The sequence below is a fragment of the Oncorhynchus nerka genome, linkage group LG26 (genome assembly GCF_034236695.1).
Source record: "Oncorhynchus nerka isolate Pitt River linkage group LG26, Oner_Uvic_2.0, whole genome shotgun sequence".
In the NCBI taxonomy this organism is placed as follows: domain Eukaryota; kingdom Metazoa; phylum Chordata; class Actinopteri; order Salmoniformes; family Salmonidae; genus Oncorhynchus; species Oncorhynchus nerka.
Window position 1 is genome coordinate 32266774 of NC_088421.1, and position 24363 is coordinate 32291136.

Sequence of the window (24363 nt, forward strand, 5' to 3'; positions counted from 1 at the left end):
CCTTTTTATACAGTAGTTTAGTTTGTAGACTCTAATAGTTTGTTGAATATGATGATTTATTTACATACTAAAACAACATCATTTAGGGCATTCAAACTCAACTCTGGACCTGGAAGCCAGTTCCACAGCACCTTTTCATTGTTCCCCTCTAACCATGTAGTGATTTAGACCTGGGACGCCAGGTGTGTGGAATGAATTATCAGGTACAAGTGAAAAGCATCAGGCCCCGGACCTCGTAGAGGGAGAGTTAAATAGCCCTGCTATAGGGGATGGAGCACACAGGCACATCTTTAGTCTGTACTAAGATCCCCTCACTGTGTTTCCTTTTCGAGGTTGTGGACTGGAACAGTTTGATATGACTATTTGATCACAGCCCCATACCAAGTAGACTGAAATAGAGCACAGTGGAGTGAGGGTGTGGACCCTATATCCATATCTCCATTCTTCCCATCAACAACACCATCATTGGATCACTTCCCCTTTTTAAAGTTTGTGGGTGTGATATTGTGCTGTTGAAGGGGATAGTGGGCTATGGAAGGAGATAGTGGGCTATGGAAGGAAATAGTGGGCTATGGAAGGTGATATTGTGCTGTTGAAGGGGATAGTGGGCTATGGAAGGAGATAGTGGGCTATGGAAGGAGATAGTGGGCTATGGAAGGAGATATTGAGCTGTTGAAGGGGATAGTGTGCTATGGAAGGTGATAGTGGGCTACGGAAGGTGATAGTGGGCTATGGAAGGGGATAGTGTGCTACGGAAGGTGATAGTGGGCTATGGAAGGTGATAGTGGGCTATGGAAGGTGATAGTGGGCTACGGAAGGTGATAGTGGGCTATGGAAGGGGATAGTGTGCTACGGAAGGTGATAGTGTGCTATGGAAGGTGATAGTGTGCTACGGAAGGTGATAGTGGGCGGAAGGTGATAGTGGAAGGAAGGGATATGTGCTGTTGAAGGTGATAGTGCTTGAAGGTGATAGTGTGCTACGGAAGGTGATAGTGGGCTATGGAAGGTGATATTGTGCTGTTGAAGGTGATAGTGGGCTATGGAAGGTGATAGTGGAATATGGAAGGTGATAGTGGGCTATGGAAGGTGATAGTGGGCTATGGAAGGTGATAGTGGGCTATGGAAGGTGATATTGTGCTGTTGAAGGTGATAGTGGGCTATGGAAGGTGATAGTGGGCTATGGAAGGTGATAGTGGGCTATGGAAGGTGATAGTGGGCTATGGAAGGTGATAGTGGGCTATGGAAGGTGATAGTGGGCTGTTGAAGGTGATAGTGGGCTATGGAAGGTGATAGTGGGCTATGGAAGGTGATAGTGGGCTATGGAAGGTGATAGTGGAATATGGAAGGTGATAGTGGGCTACGGAAGGTGATAGTGGGCTATGGAAGGTGATAGTGGGCTATGGAAGGTGATAGTGGGCTATGGAAGGTGATAGTGGGCTATGGAAGGTGATAGTGGGCTTGGAAGGTGATAGTGGAATATGGAAGGTGATAGTGGGCTATGGAAGGTGATAGTGGGCTATGGAAGGTGATAGTGGGCTATGGAAGGTGATATTGTGCTGTTGAAGGTGATAGTGGGCTATGGAAGGTGATAGTGGGCTATTGAAGGTGATAGTGGGCTATGGAAGGTGATATAGTGGGCTATGGAAGGTGATAGTGGGCTATGGAAGGTGATAGTGGGCTATGGAAGGTGATAGTGGGCTGTTGAAGGTGATAGTGGGCTATGGAAGGTGATAGTGGGCTATGGAAGGTGATAGTGGGCTATGGAAGGTGATAGTGGGCTATGGAAGGTGATATTGTGCTGTTGAAGGTGATAGTGGGCTATGGAAGGTGATAGTGGGCTATGGAAGGTGATAGTGGGCTATGGAAGGTGATAGTGGGCTATGGAAGGTGATAGTGGGCTATGGAAGGTGATAGTGGGCTATGGAAGGTGATAGTGGGCTATGGAAGGTGATAGTGGGCTATGGAAGGTGATAGTGGGCTATGGAAGGTGATAGTGGGCTATGGAAGGTGATAGTGGGCTATGGAAGGTGATAGTGGGCTATGGAAGGTGATAGTGGGCTATGGAAGGTGATAGTGGGCTATGGAAGGTGATAGTGGGCTATGGAAGGTGATAGTGGGCTATGGAAGGTGATAGTGGGCTATGGAAGGTGATAGTGGGCTATGGAAGGTGATAGTGGGCTATGGAAGGTGATAGTGGGCTATGGAAGGTGATAGTGGGCTATGGAAGGTGATAGTGGGCTATGGAAGGTGATAGTGGGCTATGGAAGGTGATAGTGGGCTATGGAAGGTGATAGTGGGCTATGGAAGGTGATAGTGGGCTATGGAAGGTGATAGTGGGCTATGGAAGGTGATAGTGGGCTATGGAAGGTGATAGTGGGCTATGGAAGGTGATAGTGGGCTATGGAAGGTGATAGTGGGCTATGGAAGGTGATAGTGGGCTATGGAAGGTGATAGTGGGCTATGGAAGGTGATAGTGGGCTATGGAAGGGGATAGTGGGCTATGGAAGGTGATAGTGGGCTATGGAAGGTGATAGTGGGCTATGGAAGGTGATAGTGGGCTATGGAAGGTGATAGTGGGCTATGGAAGGTGATAGTGGGCTATGGAAGGTGATAGTGGGCTATGGAAGGTGATAGTGGGCTATGGAAGGTGATAGTGGGCTATGGAAGGTGATAGTGGGCTATGGAAGGTGATAGTGGGCTATGGAAGGTGATAGTGGGCTATGGAAGGGGATAGTGGGCTATGGAAGGTGATAGTGGGCTATGGAAGGTGATAGTGGGCTATGGAAGGTGATAGTGGGCTGTTGGAAGGTGATAGTGGGCTATGGAAGGTGATAGTGGGCTATGGAAGGTGATAGTGGGCTATGGAAGGTGATAGTGGGCTATGGAAGGGGATAGTGGGCTATGGAAGGGATAGTGGGCTATGGAACTGATAGTGGGCTATAAGGTGATAGTGGGCTATGGAATGATATGGGCTATCAAGGTGATTGGGCTATGGAATTGATAGTGTTCTTCAAGGTGATATCTCTGGAAGGTGATAGTGGGCTATGGAATATAGTGGGCTGTTGAAGGTGATAGTGGGCTAATGTGGAAGGTGATAGATGGGCTATGGAAGGTTATAGTGGGCTATGGAAGGTGATAGTCTATCTGATAGTGGGCTATGGAAGGGGATAGTGGGCTATGGAAGGTGATAGTGGGCTATGGAAGGGGATAGTGGGCTATGGAAGGGGATAGTGGGCTATGGAAGGTGATAGTGGGCTATGGAAGGTGCTCCTATGCAGATAGGGCTATGGAATCTGATAGTGGGCAATCCTGCTGGTTCTTCCTCAGCCCTGGGCATGGAAGGTCTGTCAGCTGACTGTTATGGAAGGGGACACAGGTATAGTGGGCTATGGGATGTGAATGGGTTACTAGGGATACCAGCCAGTCAAAACAGGTTCTTGGGCTCAATCCTTTGGAACTAGGTCTATAAGGGGATTGGGCAATGGAAGGTGATATCTATTTGAATGAAACAGGACATTGGTACAACAGTGGGCTATGGAAGGGGATCCAGGTTAAAAGTGGGCTATGGAAGGGGATAGTGGGCTATGGAAGGGGATAGTGGGCATGGAAGGTGATTTGGGCTATGGAATTAGTGGGCTTTAAGTCATGGAAGGTTGGGCTATGGAAGGTGATAGTGGGCTGGAAGGTTATCCATGGAAGCGATAGTGGGCTATGGAAATTGGGGCTTTCACCTTATGGGCTATGGAAGTGGAACAGCCACTTTACAATAGTGCATCTAGGTCTTTTAAGGTGGGGATGTAAGGTGGTGGGTGGAAGGATTACTTTATCCTATGGGCTAGGTATGATAGTGGGCTTGTGGAAGTGGGATCAGGTTCTCAGGGGCTCCGGAAGGTGGTGGGAGTTTGTTCCACCATTGGGGGGCTGGAAGGTGATAGTGGGCTATGGAAGGTGATAGTGGGCTATGGAAGGTTATAGTGGGCTATGGAAGGTGATAGTGGGCTATGGAAGGGGATAGTGGGCTATGGAAGGGATAGTGGGCTATGGAGGGGACAGTGGGCTATGGAAGGGGAAGTGGGCTAGGAAGGGGATAGTGGGCTCCATGGAAGGTGATAGTGGGCTATGGAAGGTTCCTACATGGAAGGTGATAGTGGGCTCCAGGAACAGTGATTGAAGGTGGGCTTAAAACCTGGGCAGGAGGGTAGCTCTCCAGGAACAGGGTTGGGGTTAAAACCTACAGGAGGGTAGCTCTCCAGGAACAGGGTTGGGGTTAAAAACCTACAGGAGGGTAGCTCTCCAGGAACAGGGTTGGGGTTAAAACCTACAGGAGGGTAGCTCTCCAGGAACAGGGTTGGGTTAAAACCTACAGGAGGGTAGCTGGGCTCCAGGAACAGGGTTGGGGTTAAAACCTACAGGAGGGTAGCTCTCCAGGAACAGGGTTAAAACCTACAGGGGTCTAAAACCTATGGAAGGAGGGTAGCTCTCCAGGAACAGTCTTCTGTTGGAGTTAAAACCTACAGGAGGGTAGCTCTCCAGGAACAGGGTTGGAGTTAAAACCTACAGGACCTGTCTAGCATTAATATTAAGAACAGGGTTGATAAAACCTACAATCCTGCTGGTAGCTCTCCAGGAACAGGGTCAGAGTTAAAACCTACAGGAGGGTAGCTCTCCAGGAACAGGGTTGGGGTTAAAACCTACAGGAGGGTAGCTCTCCAGCAACAGTGTTGGGGTTAAAACCTACAGGAGGGTAAGCTCTCAACCTGTACCTCTCCAGGAACAGGGTTGGAGTTAAAACCTACAGGAGGGTAGCTCTCCATGAACAGGGTTGGAGTTCAAACCTACAGGAGGGTAGCTCTCCTCGAACAGGGTTAGATAAAACCTACAGGAGGGTAGCTCTCCTCGAACAGGGTTGGATAAAACCTACAGGAGGGTAGCTCTCCAGGAACAGGGTTGGAGTTAAAACCTACAGGAGGGTAGCTCTCCAGGAACAGGGTTGGAGTTAAAACCTACAGGAGGGTAGCTCTCCAGGAACAGGTTGGAGTTAAAACCTACAGGAGGGTACCTCTACAGGAACAGGGTTGGAGAGCACTGATATAGAGAAAGACTATATTGCGGTACCATTCTATTGTGTGTTTTGTGACAATGTGTGTGCTTGTGTTCATTTGTGTTTCTTCTGACCTAGTTTCTTCTGATGATCATGAGCGTGAATGTGTGATTGCAGATCGAGAGGCGCATGGAGCTGGTCCGTCTGGTGTCCCACAACGCACACAAGAGACTGGTCACCTGTCTACAGGGTCACATCGGAACGGAGGCAGAAAAGAGACACGTAAGGACAATGTCCTTCTCTACCTCCTTCTCACCCAATATCACCCTCTCCTCTTCTATCTGTCCTTCTCTACCTCCTTCTCATCCAATATTATCACCCTCTCCTCTTCTATCTCTCCTTCTCTACCTCCTTCTCATCCAATATTATCACCCTCTCCTCTTCTATCTGTCCTTCTCTACCTCCTTCTCATCCTCACCTCTCTCTTCTATCTGTCCTTCTCTACCTCCTTCTCATCCAATATTATCACCTCTCTCTTCTATCTGTCCTTCTCTACCTCCTTCTCATCCAATATTATCACCCTCTCCTCTTCTATCTGTCCTTCTCTACCTCCTTCTCACCCAATATTATCACCCTCTCCTCTTCTATCTGTCCTTCTCTACCTCCTTCTCACCCAATATTATCACCCTCTCCTCTTCTATCTCTCCTTCTCTACCTCCTTCTCATCAATATTATCACCCTCTCCTCTTCTATCTGTCCTTCTACCTCCTTCTCATCCAATATTATCACCCTCTCCTCTTCTATCTGTCCTTCTCTACCTCCTTCTCACCCAATATTATCACCCTCTCCTCTTCTATCTGTCCTTCTCTACCCCTTCTCATCCAATATTATCACCCTCTCCTCTTCTATCTGTCCTTCTCTACCTCCTTCTCACCCAATATTATCACCCTCTCCTCTTCTATCTGTCTTTTCTACCTCCTTCTCATCCAATATTATCACCCCTCCTCTTCTATCTGTCCTTCTCTACCTCCTTCTCATCCAATATTATCACCCTCTCCTCTTCTATCTGTCCTTTCTACCTCCTTCTCATCCAATATTATCACCCTCTCCTCTTCTATCTCTCCTTCTCTACCTCCTTCTCACCCAATATTATCACACCTCTCCTCTTCTATCTCTCCTTTTCTACCTCCTTCTCATCCAATATTATCACACCTCTCCTATCTCTCCTTTTCTACCTCCTTCTCATCCAATATTATCACCTCTCCTCTTCTATCTGTCCTTCTCTACCTCCTTCTCACCCAATATTATCACCCTCTCCTCTTCTATCTGTCCTTCTCTACCTCCTTCTCACCCAATATTATCACCCTCTCCTCTTCTATCTGTCCTTCTCTACCTCCTTCTCATCCAATATTATCACCCCTCTCTTCTATCTGTCCTTCTCTACCTCCTTCTCATCCAATATTATCACCCTCTCTTCTATCTGTCCTTCTCTACCTCCTTCTCATCCAATATTATCACCCTCTCTTCTATCTGTCCTTCTCTACCTCCTTCTCATCCAATATTATCACCCTCTCCTCTTCTATCTGTCCTTCTCTACCTCCTTCTCACCCAATATTATCACCCTCTCCTCTTCTATCTGTCCTTCTCTACCTCCTTCTCACCCAATATTATCACCCTCTCCTCTTCTATCTGTCCTTCTCTACCTCCTTCTCATCCAATATTATCACCCTCTCCTCTTCTATCTGTCCTTCTCTACCTCCTTCTCATCCAATATTATCACCCTCTCCTCTTCTATCTGTCCTTCTCTACCTCCTTCTCATCCAATATTATCACCCTCTCCTCTTCTATCTGTCCTTCTCTACCTCCTTCTCATCCAATATTATCACCCTCTCCTCTTCTATCTCTCCTTCTCTACCTCCTTCTCACCCAATATTATCACCCTCTCCTCTTGTATCTCTCCTTCTCTACCTCCTTCTCATCCAATATTATCACCCTCTCCTCTTGTATCTCTCCTTCTCTACCTCTCCTTCTCACCCTCTCCTCTTGTATCTCTCCTTCTCTACCTCTCCTTCTCACCCTCCCCTCTTCTCTCTCCTTCTCACTCTCTCCTTCTCACCCTCTCCTCTTCTATCTCCCCTTCTCTCTCCTTCTCCTTCTCACCCTCTCCCTCTTCTCTCCCTTCTCTCTCTCCTTCTCACCCCCCCCTCCCCTCTTCTCTCTCCTTCTCACCCTCTCCTCTTGTATCTCTCCTTCTCTACCTCTCCTTCTCACCCTCTCCTCTTGTATCTCTCCTTCTCTACCTCTCCTTCTCACCCTCTCCTCTTCTATCTTTCCTTCTTTACCTCTCCTCTTCTATCTTTCCTCTCCTCTCCTCTTGTATCTCTCCTTTCACCCTCTCCTCTTCTCTCTCCTTCGTTACCTCTCCTTCTCCCCTCTCCTCTTCTTTCTCCTTCTCTATCTGTCCTTCTCTACCTCCTTCTCATCCAATATTATCACCCTCTCTCTTCTATCTGTCCTTCTCTACCTCCTTCTCATCCAATATTATCACCCTCTCCTCTTCTATCTGTCCTTCTCTACCTCCTTCTCACCCAATATTATCACCCTCTCCTCTTCTATCTGTCCTTCTCTACCTCCTTCTCATCCAATATTATCACCCTCTCCTCTTCTATCTGTCCTTCTCTACCTCCTTCTCATCCAATATTATCACACTCTCCTCTTCTATCTGTCCTTCTCTACCTCCTTCTCATCCAATATTATCACCCTCTCCTCTTCTCTCTCCTTCTCTACTGCCTTCTCATCCAATATTATCACACCTCTCCTCTTCTCTCTCCTTCTCTACCTCCTTCTCACCCAATATTATCACCCTCTCATCTTCTATCTCTCCTTCTCTACCTCCTTCTCACCCAATATTATCACACCTCTCCTCTTCTATCTCTCATTTTCTACCTCCTTCTCATCCAATATTATCACACCTCTCCTATCTCTCCTTTTCTACCTCCTTCTCATCCAATATTATCACCCTCTCCTCTTCTATCTGTCCTTCTCTACCTCCTTCTCACCCAATATTATCACCCTCTCCTCTTCTATCTGTCCTTCTCTACCTCCTTCTCACCCAATATTATCACGCTTTCCTCTTCTATCTGTCCTTCTCTACCTTCTTCTCATCCAATATTATCACCCTCGCCTCTTCTATCTGTCCTTCTCTACCTCCTTCTCATCCAATGTTATCACCCTCTCCTCTTCTATCTCTCCTTCTCTACCTCCTTCTCTCACCCAATATTATCACCCTCTCCTCTTCTATCTCTCCTTCTCTACCTCCTTCTCATCCAATATTATCACCCTCTCCTCTTCTATCTCTCCTTCTCTACCTCCTTCTCACCCAATATTATCACCCTCTCCTCTTCTATCTCTCCTTCTCTACCTCCTTCTCATCAATATTATCACCCTCTCCTCTTCTACCTGTCCTTCTCTACCTCCTTCTCACCCAATATTATCACCCTCTCCTCTTCTATCTCTCCTTCTCTACCTCCCCTTCTCTTCCTCTCTCTCCTTCTCTACCTCCCCTTCTCTTCCTCTCTCTATCTCTCCTTTTCTTCTCTCTCTATCTCTCCTTTTCTTCTCTCTCCTTCTCACCCTCTCCTCTTCTCTCTCCTTCGTTACCTCTCCTTCTCCCTCTCCTCTTCTTTCTCCTTCTCTACCTCTCCTTCTCACCCCTCTCCTCTTCTATCTGTCCTTCTCTACCTCCTTCTCATCCAATATTATCACCCTCTCCTCTTCTATCTGTCCTTCTCTACCTCCTTCTCACCCAATATTATCACCCTCTCCTCTTCTATCTGTCCTTCTCTACCTCCTTCTCATCCAATATTATCACCCCCTCTCCTCTTCTATCTGTCCTTCTCTACCTCCTTCTCATCCAATATTATCACACTCTCCTCTTCTATCTGTCCTTCTCTACCTCCTTCTCATCCAATATTATCACCCTCTCCTCTTCTCTCTCCTTCTCTACTGCCTTCTCATCCAATATTATCACACCTCTCCTCTTCTCTCTCCTTCTCTACCTCCTTCTCACCCAATATTATCACCCTCTCCTCTTCTATCTCTCCTTCTCTACCTCCTTCTCACCCAATATTATCACACCTCTCCTCTTCTATCTCTCCTTTTCTACCTCCTTCTCATCCAATATTATCACACCTCTCCTATCTCTCCATTTCTACCTCCTTCTCATCCAATATTATCACCCTCTCCTCTTCTATCTGTCCTTCTCTACCTCCTTCTCACCCAATATTATCACCCTCTCCTCTTCTATCTCTCCTTCTCTACCTCCTTCTCATCCAATATTATCACACCTCTCCTATCTCTCCTTTTCTACCTCCTTCTCATCCAATATTATCACACCTCTCCTCTTCTATCTCTCCTTCTCTACCTCTCCTTCTACCTCTCCTTCTCACCCCTCCCCTCTTCTCTCTCCTTCTCACTCTCTCCTTCTCCCCTCTCCTCGTCTATCTTTCCTTCTTTACCTCTCCTCTTGTATCTCTCCTTTCTACCTCTCCTTCTCACCCTCCCTCTTCTCTCTCCTTCTCTACCTCTCCTTCTCACCCTCTCCTCTTCTATCTGTCCTTCTCTACCTCCTTCTCACCCAATATTATCACCCTCTCCTCTTCTATCTGTCCTTCTCTACCTCCTTCTCACCCAATATTATCACCCTCTCCTCTTCTATCTCTCCTTCTCTACCTCCTTCTCACCCAATATTATCACCCTCTCCTCTTCTATCTGTCCTTGTTACGAATCCCTTTTGGCCCGACAGTCTAGGGGGGATGGTAATGAGACCCGTAACATAACTCATACAAATTATTATTGTGACAAAGTAAGTGTGAACGAAATAACCACGACAACAGAAATCTACCGTCAAACTCTAGGTTTATTTATAAACACACGGTAATGGGGGGAGCAGGAAAAGGAGCTGAGCTGGACCCAAGGAAAGAAACAATAAGTATTCAAAAACACCCCTAAGCTAGATTAGCCTACTTTAACAACAGCTAACTAACTACCCAAAAATACAGTGGGTGGTCCGCCCAGTTCTAACTAGTGTATTTAACAAAGTTCACCTACGGGTAGTGTATGCCCATGGGCGACTTGTCTTGGTTTCCCCCTTTTCCCACCAGCAAACAAACAAACACCATAACCAAAAACAATACTCACAGGTGATGACAAAGTGCTATGGAGGTGTTTAAACAAAAGAGAGGTTAAGACACAAAGCGAGAGTGAAACACAGAGACCTACAGACATGGCATTTACAGAGAGATTGAGCTAGAGATTGAGCTAGAGATTGAGCTAGAGATTGAGCTAGAGATTGAGCTAGAGATTGCTCTAGAGCAAACAAATGATGGGGTTTTTAAACCATGGGGAAGAAACTGTGATAGGGTAGGAAGTAGGAGGAGGTGTGTCTTCTGATTGATGATTGATTGTTGACTGATTGGGGAGTGATGATTTTCACCTGTGAGGGGAGAAGGAGAGAAAAGAAACACACACACAGGATACACACACACACAGGATAACTGTATCCGTAACACTCCCACCCTTAAAAGAGCAACCCTAGGGGTTGCGACTACAGTATTTCAATGAATACTCACAACCTTGCAAAACATACAGAAATCATTTTCACACACGAGACAAAGCATCTGCCAACACATTATCAGAACCCTTTTTGTGGCGGATCTCCAAATTATAATTTTGTACAATCAGCGCCCAACGCATAAGGCGCTGATTCTGGTTGTACATTGGTGGAGAAAACTAAGGGGTTATGGTCAGTATATACAATCACGGGTAGGGCACTGGAACCAATATATACTTCAAAGTATTGCAGAGCCAACAACAAAGCAAGAGCTTCTTGTTCTATTGTCGCATAGTTTGTTTGACATTTATTAAATTTACGTGAAAAATAACAAACGGGATGATCCACTCCACTCTTGTCCTGCTGCAGTAGAACAGCACCAGCACCTCTGGCACTAGCATCTACCTCAAGTTTGAATGGTTGTTCAAAATCTGGAGCAGCAAGTACAGGTGTACTACATAAGAGTGCTTTCGCAGATTCAAAAGCTCTCTTACAATCAGGGACCACACAAATGGTCTAGCTGGACTAAGCAAATCGGTCAATGGAGCAACTACCGCAGAGAAATTCTTACAGAAGCTACGGTAGTAGCCAACCATCCCAAAAAGCGGTGTAGCTCTCGTCTGGTGGTAGGTGCAGGGAATGCAGTTATAGCCAAGACCTTGGCATCAACAGGGCGCACCTGTCCATGGCCAACCTCTTTACCGAGATAGGTAACAGTAGCCTTCCCAAACTCGCACTTTGCCAAGTTCAGGGTTAGAGAAGCAGCTGCCAACCGTTCACATACTACCCTTAGCGAGTCAACATGATCTGACCACTCAGACGAATAAATCACTAGGTCATCAAGGTATGCACTACAATTAGGAACGCCAGCTAATACGGAGTTAACCAGTCGTTGGAAAGTGGCTGGTGCATTTCGCATCCCAAAAGCCATGACTGAGTACTGTAGGAAGTTGTCTGGGGTCACAAAGGCAGAAATCTCAGAAGCACGTGAAGTTAACGGAACCTGCCAGTAACCTTTTAAGAGGTCTAACTTAGTTACATACTTAGCAGCACCAATAGTGTCGATACAGTCGTCCAGTCGGGGTAACGGGAACGAATCTGGCTTTGTGACAGAATTTACCTTTCGATAATCCGTACATAACCTGGACGTACCATCAGGTTTAGGAACCAAAATGCAAGGAGAACTCCAAGGGCTTGAACTTGGCTTAGCCAGGTCATTCTCCAACAAATATCTCACCTCATCCCTCATTATCTTCCTCTTGGAAGCGTTGATACGATATGGGTGTTGCTTGATAGGTGTAGCATTTCCAACATTAATGTCATGTTCCAACACATTTGTGCGAGTAGGAACGTCATTAAAGAGACATGGAAAACTGTGTAGTAGCCTCACAATATCATTGGCCTGTCCATCCGTTAAATGAACCAGACCGGATTGGATAGACAGCAGCATTTCTGAGTTGGGCAATCTAACACACTGCTGCTGAGTATTGCGCAACTCCAAGCCATCAACATCATCAATAAGACAGTCCACTATCATAGCAGTAGTAGCAGAGGAGACAGCAGTACCTTCCTCTGTTTTTGAACTCTCTAACTGTGTGATGGGTCGGGTGTGGTAAGCTTTCAACATGTTAATGTGACACACACGAGATTGGCGTTGTCTATCAGGAGTTTGAAGCACATAGTCAGTTTCACTTATTTTCTTTTCAATTAAATAAGGACCCGAGAAACGAGCTGACAGTGAAGATCCTGGAACAGGTAATAACACCAGTACTTGGTCACCTGGCTGTAGTGGACGAGAAACAGCCTCTTTATCATAGTGTCTTTTCATGCTCCTCTGTGAGGAAGACAGAGCTTCCTTTGCGAGAGCACAAGCTTGGTGTAGGCGCTCACGAAAGCGACTAACGTAGTCCAACACATTCTCATCTCTGGTACACAACTCTTGGGACAAGAACTGTTCTTTAAGGACTTTCATTGGTCCTCTCACTGTGTGACCAAACACCAGTTCAGCCGGGCTGAAACCTAGGGACTCCTGCACAGTTTCACGAGCAGCAAACAAAACTAGAGGAACTCCCTCATCCCAATCTTTCTCAGATTCCAAACAATATTTACGTAGCATAGACTTCAGTGTCTGATGCCATCTTTCAAGTGCACCCTGAGACTCTGGGTGATAGGCGCTTGACACACGGTGCGTAATTGACAAGGATTTTAACACCTGCCTGAAGAGCTTGGATAGGAAATTGGTTCCTTGATCGCTTTGTACCACCCTAGGTAACCCGAATGTCGTGAAGAATTTTATTAAGGCTTTACTCACTACCGGGGCTGTAATCCTTCTCAGAGGAATGGCCTCGGGGTATCTTGTAGCCATACACATTATCGTTAACAAAAACTGGTTACCCGATTTTGTCTTCGGTAACGGTCCGACACAATCAACCACCACATGCTCGAATGGTTCACCTATGACAGGTATGGGACAAAGAGGAGCGGGAGGAATAACCTGATTTGGTTTTCCTGTTATCTGACATGTGTGGCATGTCCGACAGAACTGAGCCACATCTTGTTTTAAACCCGGCCAAAAGAAATGTCGAAGGATCCGATCATAAGTTTTTGTGATTCCTAAATGACCAGACCACTGGTGATCATGAGCAAGGGATAACACATTTTGTCGAAAGGCTGTAGGAATCACTATTTGGTAAACAGCATTCCAATCTCCATCCGCGTCAACATGGGATTTCCATTTACGCATGAGGAGATTACCATCAATGAAGTAAGCCACGTTCTTCTTCTTCACATCTTCCAATGAGACAACACTAGAAAAACATTTAGCAAGCTTGTTGTCAACCTTTTGGTTAGCAATCAGCTGCTCACGAGTGACTGGTAACTGTATTGCATCAGCAATAAGTTCAACGTTCTTTGCTTCTTTCCTGGGCTGTTTGTCAGAGGTGATCAGCTTCTCAGAGGTATCACACAATCCATCTTCTTGATCAACTTCTTTGAACAGAACAGTGTTTGACAAATCTATCACGTCACCCTCTTGTCGTGCCTGAGCACGAGTGACAGCACAAGCGGGGAACACATGTGGATAACTCTGTGCCAGCTCATTCGAGAGAGAGTGGTCACTTTTATCCAATACTTCCAATACGGGTACTACCTTTCCTCCGGCAATATCGTTACCCATTATAAAGGTCACACCTTTCACTGGCAACATAGGACGTACCCCCACTCTGAATATTCCACTGATTAACTCAGAGTGTACTTTCACAAAGTGCAATGGCACTGGGACAAAACCCATTTCAATACCCTGCACTAACACACTGGAACCACAGTATGTATCGTCAGATAAGGGCAACACATCAGACAATATAAACGACTGCGCCGCACCAGTATCTCTAAGGATTTTAACCGGTCGTTGAGACGCTTCGTCATTCGTTAGGGACCCAAACCCCTCGAAAATGAATGGTTCATAACTGCGGTCGGGGACTGAGACTTTCAAACTACAGTTACCCTGAGGCACCTGTTTTGTTGCAGACCTCACAACCGCATACGAATTAGAGCAACACCTGTTGGTGGCTTGGCACGAAGAGGCATCCCTTGTTTGCGTTTAAGCAGGAAGCAATCATTAATCATATGTCCTACTTTATGACAATAGAAACAGGGACGCTCATTCTTCTGGCGTGCTTGATATACTACTGCTGGCCGACTAGGGCTAAAGGTAGGAAATTCAGTGGCTCTACTCTCAGTTTGAGCCGAAAACACACTCTTGTGCGTCAACACAAACTCGTCTGCCAACACAGACGCTTCTGCCAGGGAGGATACTTTCTGTTCGTTTAGGTAAACTACAATGCGTTCGGGTAAGCAATTTTTAAACTCTTCCAACAAGATTAACTCCCGGAGAGAGTTGAAATCAGTTACCTTACTAGCAGCATGCCATTTATCAAACAGATTTCCCTTGTCTCTAGCAAATTCCACATAAGTCTTACTAGAAGACTTTCTATGAGACCTAAATCTCTGTCGGTATGCCTCAGGCACAAGCTCATAGGCACGAAGAACAGTAGCTTTGACCACTTCATAATTCAAACTGTCCTCCAGAGGTAGCGCTGACAAAACCTCTTGGGCTTTACCAGTTAATTTACACTGAAGTAATAGGCACCATACCTCTTCAGGCCATTTCAATGCTACTGCTATACGCTCAAATACACAAAAATAGGAGTCAACCTCTGACTCTCTGAACAAAGGTACTAAGGCAATCTGCCTACTAATGTCAAACGTGTTTGAGGACACAGCAGGTGAGGACGGCTCACAAACAGGCACAGTAGGACCGGAGGCTAGCCTCGCTGTCTCTGCCTCCAGTTCCATCTGGCGCATTTTGAACTCCAACTGCCTTTGTTCTCTGTCTGCCTCAATTTTACACATCTCCAAATGCCGTTGTTCTCGTTCTTTTCTGCCTCTATTTTACATATCTCCAACTGGAGAGTCTCTCGCCTAATTTGGGCTCTCTCTTCCACCTCCAGTTGGAACTGTGCTAAACGGACATCCCTCCTGGCATCACCATTTGACAGTGGGGAGAGTGGATCAAAACGGGACAATGTGGCTGGTGTTTTAGCCTCTCCCTCATTATCAGACACCAATGGGCTAACAGGAGCAGCAACATCCCCTACAGGGGTAGTAGACTCAGGCAGCGGTAACACAAGCACCTGCTCTTCCAACAATACATTTAATACTAGCCGTTTAACCTCCGCCTTAACTAAACTCTGCGGAATGGATAGTGAATAATGGTCAGCCAAGGTCATTAAATCAGCTCTACGACATTTGTCAAAAACCTCCCACGAAGGGTTATCCATAAAGGATTTCAAATCAAAAGTAGTCATTTTACACTACTTCACAAGTGCCAAAGAAAATAGCAAACACTAATGCTACTTCAGCTATGACGCTCAACACTGAACTATACCACTACAACAATCTACATGAGCGGCATGGGTGTCAGTTATGACAGATCCCGGACGAGCCCCCACTTATGTTACGAATCCCTTTTGGCCCGACAGTCTAGGGGGGATGGTAATGAGACCCGTAACATAACTCATGCAAATTATTATTGTGACAAAGTAAGTGTGAACGAAATAACCACGACAACAGAAATCTACCGTCAAACTCTAGGTTTATTTATAAACACACGGTAATGGGGGGAGCAGGAAAAGGGGCTGAGCTGGACCCAAGGAAAGAAACAATAAGTATTCAAAAACACCCCTAACCTAGACTAGCCTACTTTAACAACAGCTAACTAACTACCCAAAAATACAGTGGGTGGTCCGCCCAGTTCTAACTAGTGTATTTAACAAAGTTCACCTACGGGTAGTGTATGCCCATGGGCGACTTGTCTTGGTTTCCCCCTTTTCCCACCAGCAAACAAACAAACACCATAACCAAAAACAATACTCACAGGTGATGACAAAGTGCTATGGAGGTGTTTAAACAAAAGAGAGGTTAAGACACAAAGCGAGAGTGAAACACAGAGACCTACAGACATGGCATTTACAGAGAGATTGAGCTAGAGATTGAGCTAGAGATTGAGCTAGAGATTGCTCTAGAGCAAACAAATGATGGGGTTTTTAAACCATGGGGAAGAAACTGTGATAGGGTAGGAAGTAGGAGGAGGTGTGTCTTCTGATTGATGACTGATTGTTGACTGATTGGGGAGTGATGATTTTCACCTGTGAGGGGAGAAGGAGAGAAAAGAAACACACACACAGGATACACACACACACAGGATAACTGTATCCGTAACAGTCCTTCTCTACCTCCTTCTCACCCAATATTATCACCCTCTCCTCTTCTATCTGTCCTTCTCTACCTCCTTCTCACCCAATATTATCACACTCTCCTCTTCTATCTGTCCTTCTCTACCTCCTTCTCACCCAATATTATCACACCCTCTCCTCTTCTATCTCTCCTTCTCTACCTCCTTCTCATCCAATATTATCACCCTCTCCTCTTCTATCTCTCCTTCTCTACCTCCTTCTCATCCAATATTATCACCCCTCTCTTCTATCTGTCCTTCTCTACCTCCTTCTCACCTCCTTCTCCCAATATTATCACCCTCCTCTTCTATCTGTCCTTCTCTACCTCCTTCTCATCCAATATTATCACCCTCTCCTCTTCTATCTGTCCTTCTCTACCTCCTTCTCACCCAATATTATCACACCTCTCCTCTTCTATCTGTCCTTCTCTACCTCCTTCTCATCCAATATTATCACCCTCTCCTCTTCTATCTGTCCTTCTCTACCTCCTTCTCATCCAATATTATCACCCTCTCCTCTTCTATCTGTCCTTCTCTACCTCCTTCTCATCCAATATTATCACCCTCTCCTCTTCTATCTGTCCTTCTCTACCTCCTTCTCTCCCAATATTATCACCCTCTCCTCTTCTATCTGTCCTTCTCTACCCTCTCCTCTTCTATCTGTCCTTCTCTCATCCAATATTATCACCCTCTCCTCTTCTATCTGTCCTTCTCTACCTCCTTCTCATCCAATATTATCACCTCCTTCTCATCCTCACCCTCTTCTATCTGTCCTTCTCTACCTCCTTCTCATCCAATATTATCACCTCTTCCCTCTCCTCTTCTATCTGTCCTCTACCTCCTTCTCATCCTATCACCCTCTCCTCTTCTATCCTCCCCTCCTCATCCAATATTATCACCCTCTCCTCTTCTATCTGTCCTTCTCTACCTCCTTCTCATCCAATATTATCACCCTCTCCTCTTCTATCTGTCCTTCTCTACCTCCTTCTCACCCAATATTATCACCCTCTCCTCTTCTATCTCTCCTTCTCTACCTCCTTCTCACCCAATATTATCACCCTCTCCTCTTCTATCTGTCCTTCTCTACCTCCTTCTCATCCAATATTATCACCCTCTCTCTTCTATCTGTCCTTCTCTACCTCCTTCTCATCCAATATTATCACCCTCTCTCTTCTATCTCCTTCTCTACCTCCTTCTCATCCAATCACCCTCTCCTCTTATTATCACCCTACCTCTTCTATCTGTCCTTCTCTACCTCCTTCTCATCCAATATTATCACCCTCTCTTCTATCTGTCCTTCTCTACCTCCTTCTCACCCAATATTATCACCCTCTCCTCTTCTATCTGTCCTTCTCTACCTCCTTCTCACCCAATATTATCACCCTCCTCTTCTATCTGTCCTTCTTCTACCTCCTTCTCATCCAATATTATCACCCTCTCCTCTTCTATCTCTCCTTCTCTACCTCTCCTTCCTCCTTCTCCTTCTCACACCTCCCTCTATCTGTCCTCTCTACCTCTTCTTCTCTTTCATCCAATATTATCCACACCTCTCCTCCTCTTCTATCTGTCCTTCTCTACCTCCTTCTCATCCAATATTATCACCCTCTCCTCTTCTATCTGTCCTCTCTCTACCTCCTCCTTCTCACCCTCTCCTCTTCTATCTTTCCAATATTATCACCCTCTCCTCTTCTATCTCTCCTTCTCTACCTCCTTCTCACCCTCTTCCAATATTATCACCCTCTCCTCTTGTCATCTCTCCTTCTCTTGTACCTCCTTCTCATATTATCACCCTCTCCTCTTGTATCTCTCCTTCTCTACCTCTCCTTCTCACCCTCTCCTCTTGTATCTCTCCTTCTCTACCTCTCCTTCTCACCTCTCCTCCTCTCTCTCTCCTTCCTCTCCTTCTCACCCTCTCATCTCTCCCTCTCCCTTCTCACCATCTCCTCTTCTCTCTCCTTCTCTCCCCTTCTCTACCCTCTTCTCTTGTATCTCTCCTTCTCACCCTCTCCCCCTCTCTTCCTCTCTTCTCACTTCTCTTGTATCCTCTCTCTTCTCTCTCCTTCACTCTCTCCTTCTCACCCTCTCCTCTTGTATCTCTCCTTCTCTACCTCTCCTTCTCACCCTCTCCTCTTGTATCTCTCCTTCTCTACCTCTCCTTCTCACCCTCTCCTCTTCTATCTTTCCTTCTTTACCTCTCCTCTTGTATCTCTCCTTCTCTGAACAGCTCTTACCTCGAACTCAGACATCCACATTAACCACATACGAATGTCAATGAAAGATGTGCAATTACTCTCATTTTGAGTTATTTCATGGTAGGGTTTGAGCGCTAGAGAAGTTCCCCAAGTTAGCCGTCATCTCAATGTTCTCTCTCCTCTGCAATCACTGCACAGCATGTCTCAGTAAATAGAGGATAGACTCAGTGGACAGACATGTGGAGTAGGCCTCTCCAAATACTCCACTATCTTTCCAATCCTCTGTTAGCCAGACCCGCCCCAGTGATGCAACATTACTGATATGACTGGCATTACTGTCATGACTTTCACTGCAGAATTGTCTCCTTATCTCGTGTTCGATACACGGACCTTTATAATTCCGAATAGACTTGCCCAGAACTGGCTGAGAGTTTGTGTTTCGAGGGGTGGACACTTCGCTAGTCTCATTAGTATATTTTCTAACACGTCTCCCCCCAGAACTTAGAGCATCTGACGCATAATACAACATTTTAGTTCTGGGTGTCCGAGATGAAAGATGATACAGTAACATGTCTTGTGTTGAGCAATATAACTACAAATCCCATTATGCCTTGTATTTCCTGCCACAGAAAAAGCTCCCTCTGACAGCGCTGTCCCAGGCCATGCAGGATGGAGGAAGCCAGCTGGGGGAGGAGTCACTGATTGGGTGAGTGTGGAGCAATGACAGCAGACATGTATGGGGCTGGTTTCCCAGGTACAATGGAGATTCTCCATGCTTCTTAGTCCAAGAACAGGCTACATCTGTGTTTGGCAAACCAGACAATGATATCTATGGTTTGAACATGGTTTCTACATGTTCAACATGCAGATTCAGAAAGATTCAGTTAGGGAAGTTAGTCCATAAGCACAGAACATGATGAGATCCCAGGACTAAACTAGTGAGAGTTAGTTATACAGGGATGGATATGGTTGTTAAAAAGGCCCCAAATGTGTTTGTGGTATTCCTACAATACATATTACTTCACAGTGATAACGGTCTCTCTCTTTCTCTCTGTTTATCTGTTTATATGTGTCTTTACGTGTGTGTGTGTGTGTGTGTGTGTGTGTGTGGCAGTAAGATGATGGATGTGTGTGGGGAGGCAGAGAGCAGACTAGCGTCTGAGCTGATGCAACACGAGGTCCAGCTAGAGAGAGACATCCTGGAACCTCTCAACCAGCTAGCAGAGGTGACCACCAACACTCTCCATATCTTACCCTGGCATTGATAACACTGAGCATGCCAATGGTCATACTAATGATAATGACACCATTTATGATCTCTCCTATACCTACCCAGGTGGACATTCCCAACATCTTGAGACAGAGGAAACAGCTGGCTAAGCTAGTCCTAGACTATGACTCAGCCAGAGCCAGGTACTGTACTAGAACCCCAGAGCCAGTTACTGGACCTGAACCCCAGAGCCAGGTACTGTATTAGAACCCCCAGAGCCAGATACTGGACTAGAACCCCAGAGCCAGGTACTGTATTAGAACCCCCAGAGCCAGCTACTGGACTAGAACCCCAGAGCCAGCTACTGGACTAGAACCCCAGAGCCAGCTACTGGACTAGATCCCCAGAGCCAGTCACTGGACTAGAACCCCAGAGCCAGTCACTGGACTAGAACCCCAGAGCCAGTCACTGGACTAGAACCCCAGAGCCAGTCACTGGACTAGAACCCCAGAGCCAGTCACTGGACTAGAACCCCAGAGCCAGTCACTGGACTAGAACCCCAGAGCCAGTCACTGGACTAGAACCCCAGAGCCAGTCACTGGACTAGAACCCCAGAGCCAGTCACTGGACTAGAACCCCAGAGCCAGCTACTGGACTAGAACCCCAGAGCCAGCTACTGAACCCCAGAGCTAGCTACTGGAACCCCAGAGCCAGCTACTGGACTAGAACCCCAGAGCTAGCAGAGAACCCCAGAGCAGCTACTGGACTAGAACCCCAGAGCCAGCTACTGGACTAGAACCCCAGAGCCAGCTACTGGACTAGAGAGCCAGCTACTGGAGAGCAGAGCCAGCTACTGGACTAGAACCCCAGAGCCAGCTACTGGACTAGAACCCCAGAGCCAGCTACTGGACTAGAACCCCAGAGCCAGCTACTGGACTAGAACCCCAGAGCCAGCTACTGGACTAGAACCCCAGAGCCAGCAGAGCCAGCTAGCTACTGGACTAGAACCCCAGAGCCAGCTAGAACCCCAGAGCCAGTCACTGGACTAGAACCCCAGAGCCAGCTACTGGACTAGAACCCCAGAGCCAGCTACTGGACTAGAACCCCAGAGCCAGCTACTGGACTAGAACCCCAGAGCTAGCTACTGGACTAGAACCCCAGAGCTAGCTACTGGACTAGAACCCCAGAGCTAGCTACTGGACTAGAACCCCAGAGCCAGCTACTGGACTAGAACCCCAGAGCCAGCTACTGGACTAGAACCCCAGAGCCAGCTACTGGACTAGAACCCCAGAGCCAGCTACTGGACTAGAACCCCAGAGCCAGCTACTGGACTAGAACCCCAGAGCCAGCTACTGGACTAGAACCCCAGAGCCAGCTACTGGACTAGAACCCCAAAAATAAAGCTATGCCAAATACATGTTTTTATTTTGCAAAAGTTGTATGTGCATTTCTCAAGTAAAGATCTATGTTCACACATAGATGAGACAAAGTTCCACATCTCCATTATAGTTTCTTTTTGTTCCAGGTGGTTGCAGGCAAGCAAGTCTATTCACTTTTCCACCAACTACCAGGCCACGGCCGCCAAGGTTGAGACTCTCAAAGACGAGATGGACGAGGCCCTGAACAAAGTGGAGATGTGTAAGGTACTGTAGGTAGTATTCAGAAGTCTAGTTAGACATGTTCAATGAAAAGGAACTGGTCACTCGCTAGCAACATGCATACTGTAGTAACAAGACTCTGGAGAAACACTGTTGTTTTACAGATTGATTTGGGATAAAAACAGAACAGCTGTTTTTTACAGATTGATTCACCATATCAAGTGTCTCCACTGAAATCATGTCAACATGTATTTACTTTCATAGTGTATTGAACTGATATCATTTATCATTTAAGGGAGATCTATTGGCACCATGAACAGGGGGTTATTGTGACGGGGGTATGAACAGAAGGTTACTGTGACGGGTATGAACAGGGGGTTATTGTGACGGGGGTATGAACAGAAGTTTACTGTGACGGGTATGAACAGGGGGTTATTGTGACAGGGGTATGAACAGAAGGTTACTGTGACAGGTATGAACAGAAGGTTATTGTGACGGGGTTTGAACAGGGGGTTATTGTGACAGGTATGAACAGAAGGTTATTGTGACGGGGTATGAACAGGGGGTTATTGTGACAGGTATGAACAGAAGGTTATTGTGACGGGGTATGAACAGGGGGTTATTGTGACAGGTATGAACAGAAGGTTATTGTGACAGGTATGAACAGAAGGTTATTGTGACAGGGGTATGAACAGAAGGTTATTGTGACAGGTATGAACAGAAGGTTATTGTGACAGGTATGAACAGAAGGTTATTGTGACAGGTATGAACAGAAGGTTATTGTGACGGGTATGAACAGGGGGTTATTGTGACAGGGGTATGAACAGAAGGTTATTGTGACAGGGGTATGAACAGGGGGTTATTGTGACAGGTATGAACAGAAGGTTATTGTGACGGGGTTTGAACAGGGGGTTATTGTGACAGGTATGAACAGAAGGTTATTGTGACAGGGGTATGAACAGGGGTTATTGTGACAGGTATGAACAGAAGGTTATTGTGACAGGGGTTTGAACAGAAAGTTATTGTGACAGGTTTGAACAGAACAGAACAGGGGTTATTGTGACAGGGGTATGAACAGAGGTTATTGTGACAGGGGAATGAACAGAAAGTTATTGTGACAGAAGGTTACTGTGGGGGTATGAACAGAAGGTTATTGTGACAGGGGAATGAACAGAAGGTTATTGTGATGGGGGGTATGAACAGGAAGGTTATTGTGACAGGGGTATGAACAGAAGGTTATTGTGATGGGGGTATGAACAGGGGGTTATTGTGACAGGGTATGAACAGAAGGTTATTGTGACAGGGGAATGAACAGGGGTTATTGTGACAGGTATGAACAGAAGGTTATTGTGACGGGTATGAACAGGGGTAGGGGTATGAACAGTTAGGGGTATGAACAGAAGGTTACTGTGACAGGGTATGAACAGAAGGTTATTGTGACAGGGGTATGAACAGAAGGTTATTGTGACAGGTATGAACAGAAGGTTATTGTGACAGGGGTATGAACAGAAGGTTATTGTGACAGGTATGAACAGAAGGTTATTGTGACAGGGGTATGAACAGAAGGTTATTGTGACAGGGGTATGAACAGAAGGTTATTGTGACAGGGGTATGAACAGAAGGTTATTGTGACAGGGGTATGAACAGAAGGTTATTGTGACAGGGGTATGAACAGGGGTTATTGTGACAGGGGTATGAACAGAAGGTTATTGTGACAGGGGTATGAACAGGGGGTTATTGTGACAGGGGTATGAACAGAAGGTTATTGTGACAGGGGTATGAACAGAAAGGTTATTGTGACAGGGGTATGAACAGGGGTTATTGTGATGGGGGTATGAACAGAAGGTTATTGTGACAGGGGTATGAACAGGGGGTTATTGTGACAGGGTATGAACAGAAGGTTATTGTGATGGGGGTATGAACAGAAGGTTATTGTGACAGGGGTATGAACAGAGGGGTATGAACAGAAGGTTATTGTGACAGGTGTATGAACAGAAGGTTATTGTGACAGGGTATGAACAGAAGGTATGAACAGAAGGTTATTGTGACAGGGGTATGAACAGGGGGTTATTGTGACAGGGGTATGAACAGAAGGTTATTGTGACAGGGGTATGAACAGGGGTTATTGTGACAGGGTATGAACAGAAGGTTATTGTGACAGGGGTATGAACAGGGGTTATTGTGACAGGGGTATGAACAGGGGTTATTGTGACGGGGTATGAACAGAGGGTTATTGTGACAGGTATGAACAGGGGTTATTGTGACGGGGTATGAACAGGGGTTATTGTGACAGGTATGAACAGAGGGTTATTGTGACAGGGGTATGAACAGAAGGTTATTGTGACAGGGGTATGAACAGAGGGTTATTGTGACGGGGTATGAACAGAGGGTTATTGTGACAGGTATGAACAGAGGGTTATTGTGACAGGTATGAACAGAGGGTTATTGTGACAGGGGTATGAACAGAGGGTTATTGTGACAGGTATGAACAGAGGGTTATTGTGACAGGTATGAACAGAAGGTTATTGTGACAGGTATGAACAGAAGGTTATTGTGACAGGTATGAACAGAAGGTTATTGTGACAGGTATGAACAGAAGGTTATTGTGACAGGTATGAACAGAAGGTTATTGTGACAGGTATGAACAGAAGGTTATTGTGACAGGGGTATGAACAGAAGGTTATTGTGACAGGTATGAACAGAAGGTTATTGTGACAGGTATGAACAGAAGGTTATTGTGACAGGTATGAACAGAAGGTTATTGTGACAGGTATGAACAGGGGGTTATTGTGACAGGGGTATGAACAGAAGGTTATTGTGACAGGGGTATGAACAGAAGGTTATTGTGACAGGGGTATGAACAGAAGGTTATTGTGACGGGGTATGAACAGAAAGTTATTGTGACAGGGGTATGAACAGA

General features: G+C 46.1%; 1 protein-coding gene across 1 annotated transcript in view; it reads left to right on the forward strand.

The window, feature by feature from the left end:
* Positions 1-24363, forward strand: part of LOC115128130 (rho GTPase-activating protein 17-like) — a 76478-nt gene that overhangs the window by 39778 nt on the left and 12337 nt on the right. The window contains exons 3-7 of the mRNA XM_065010439.1: positions 5219-5323; positions 19265-19341; positions 19750-19861; positions 19972-20048; positions 21371-21488. Of these exons, the coding sequence (XP_064866511.1) occupies positions 5219-5323; positions 19265-19341; positions 19750-19861; positions 19972-20048; positions 21371-21488 (489 nt within the window). The remainder of the gene's footprint in view (positions 1-5218; positions 5324-19264; positions 19342-19749; positions 19862-19971; positions 20049-21370; positions 21489-24363) is intronic.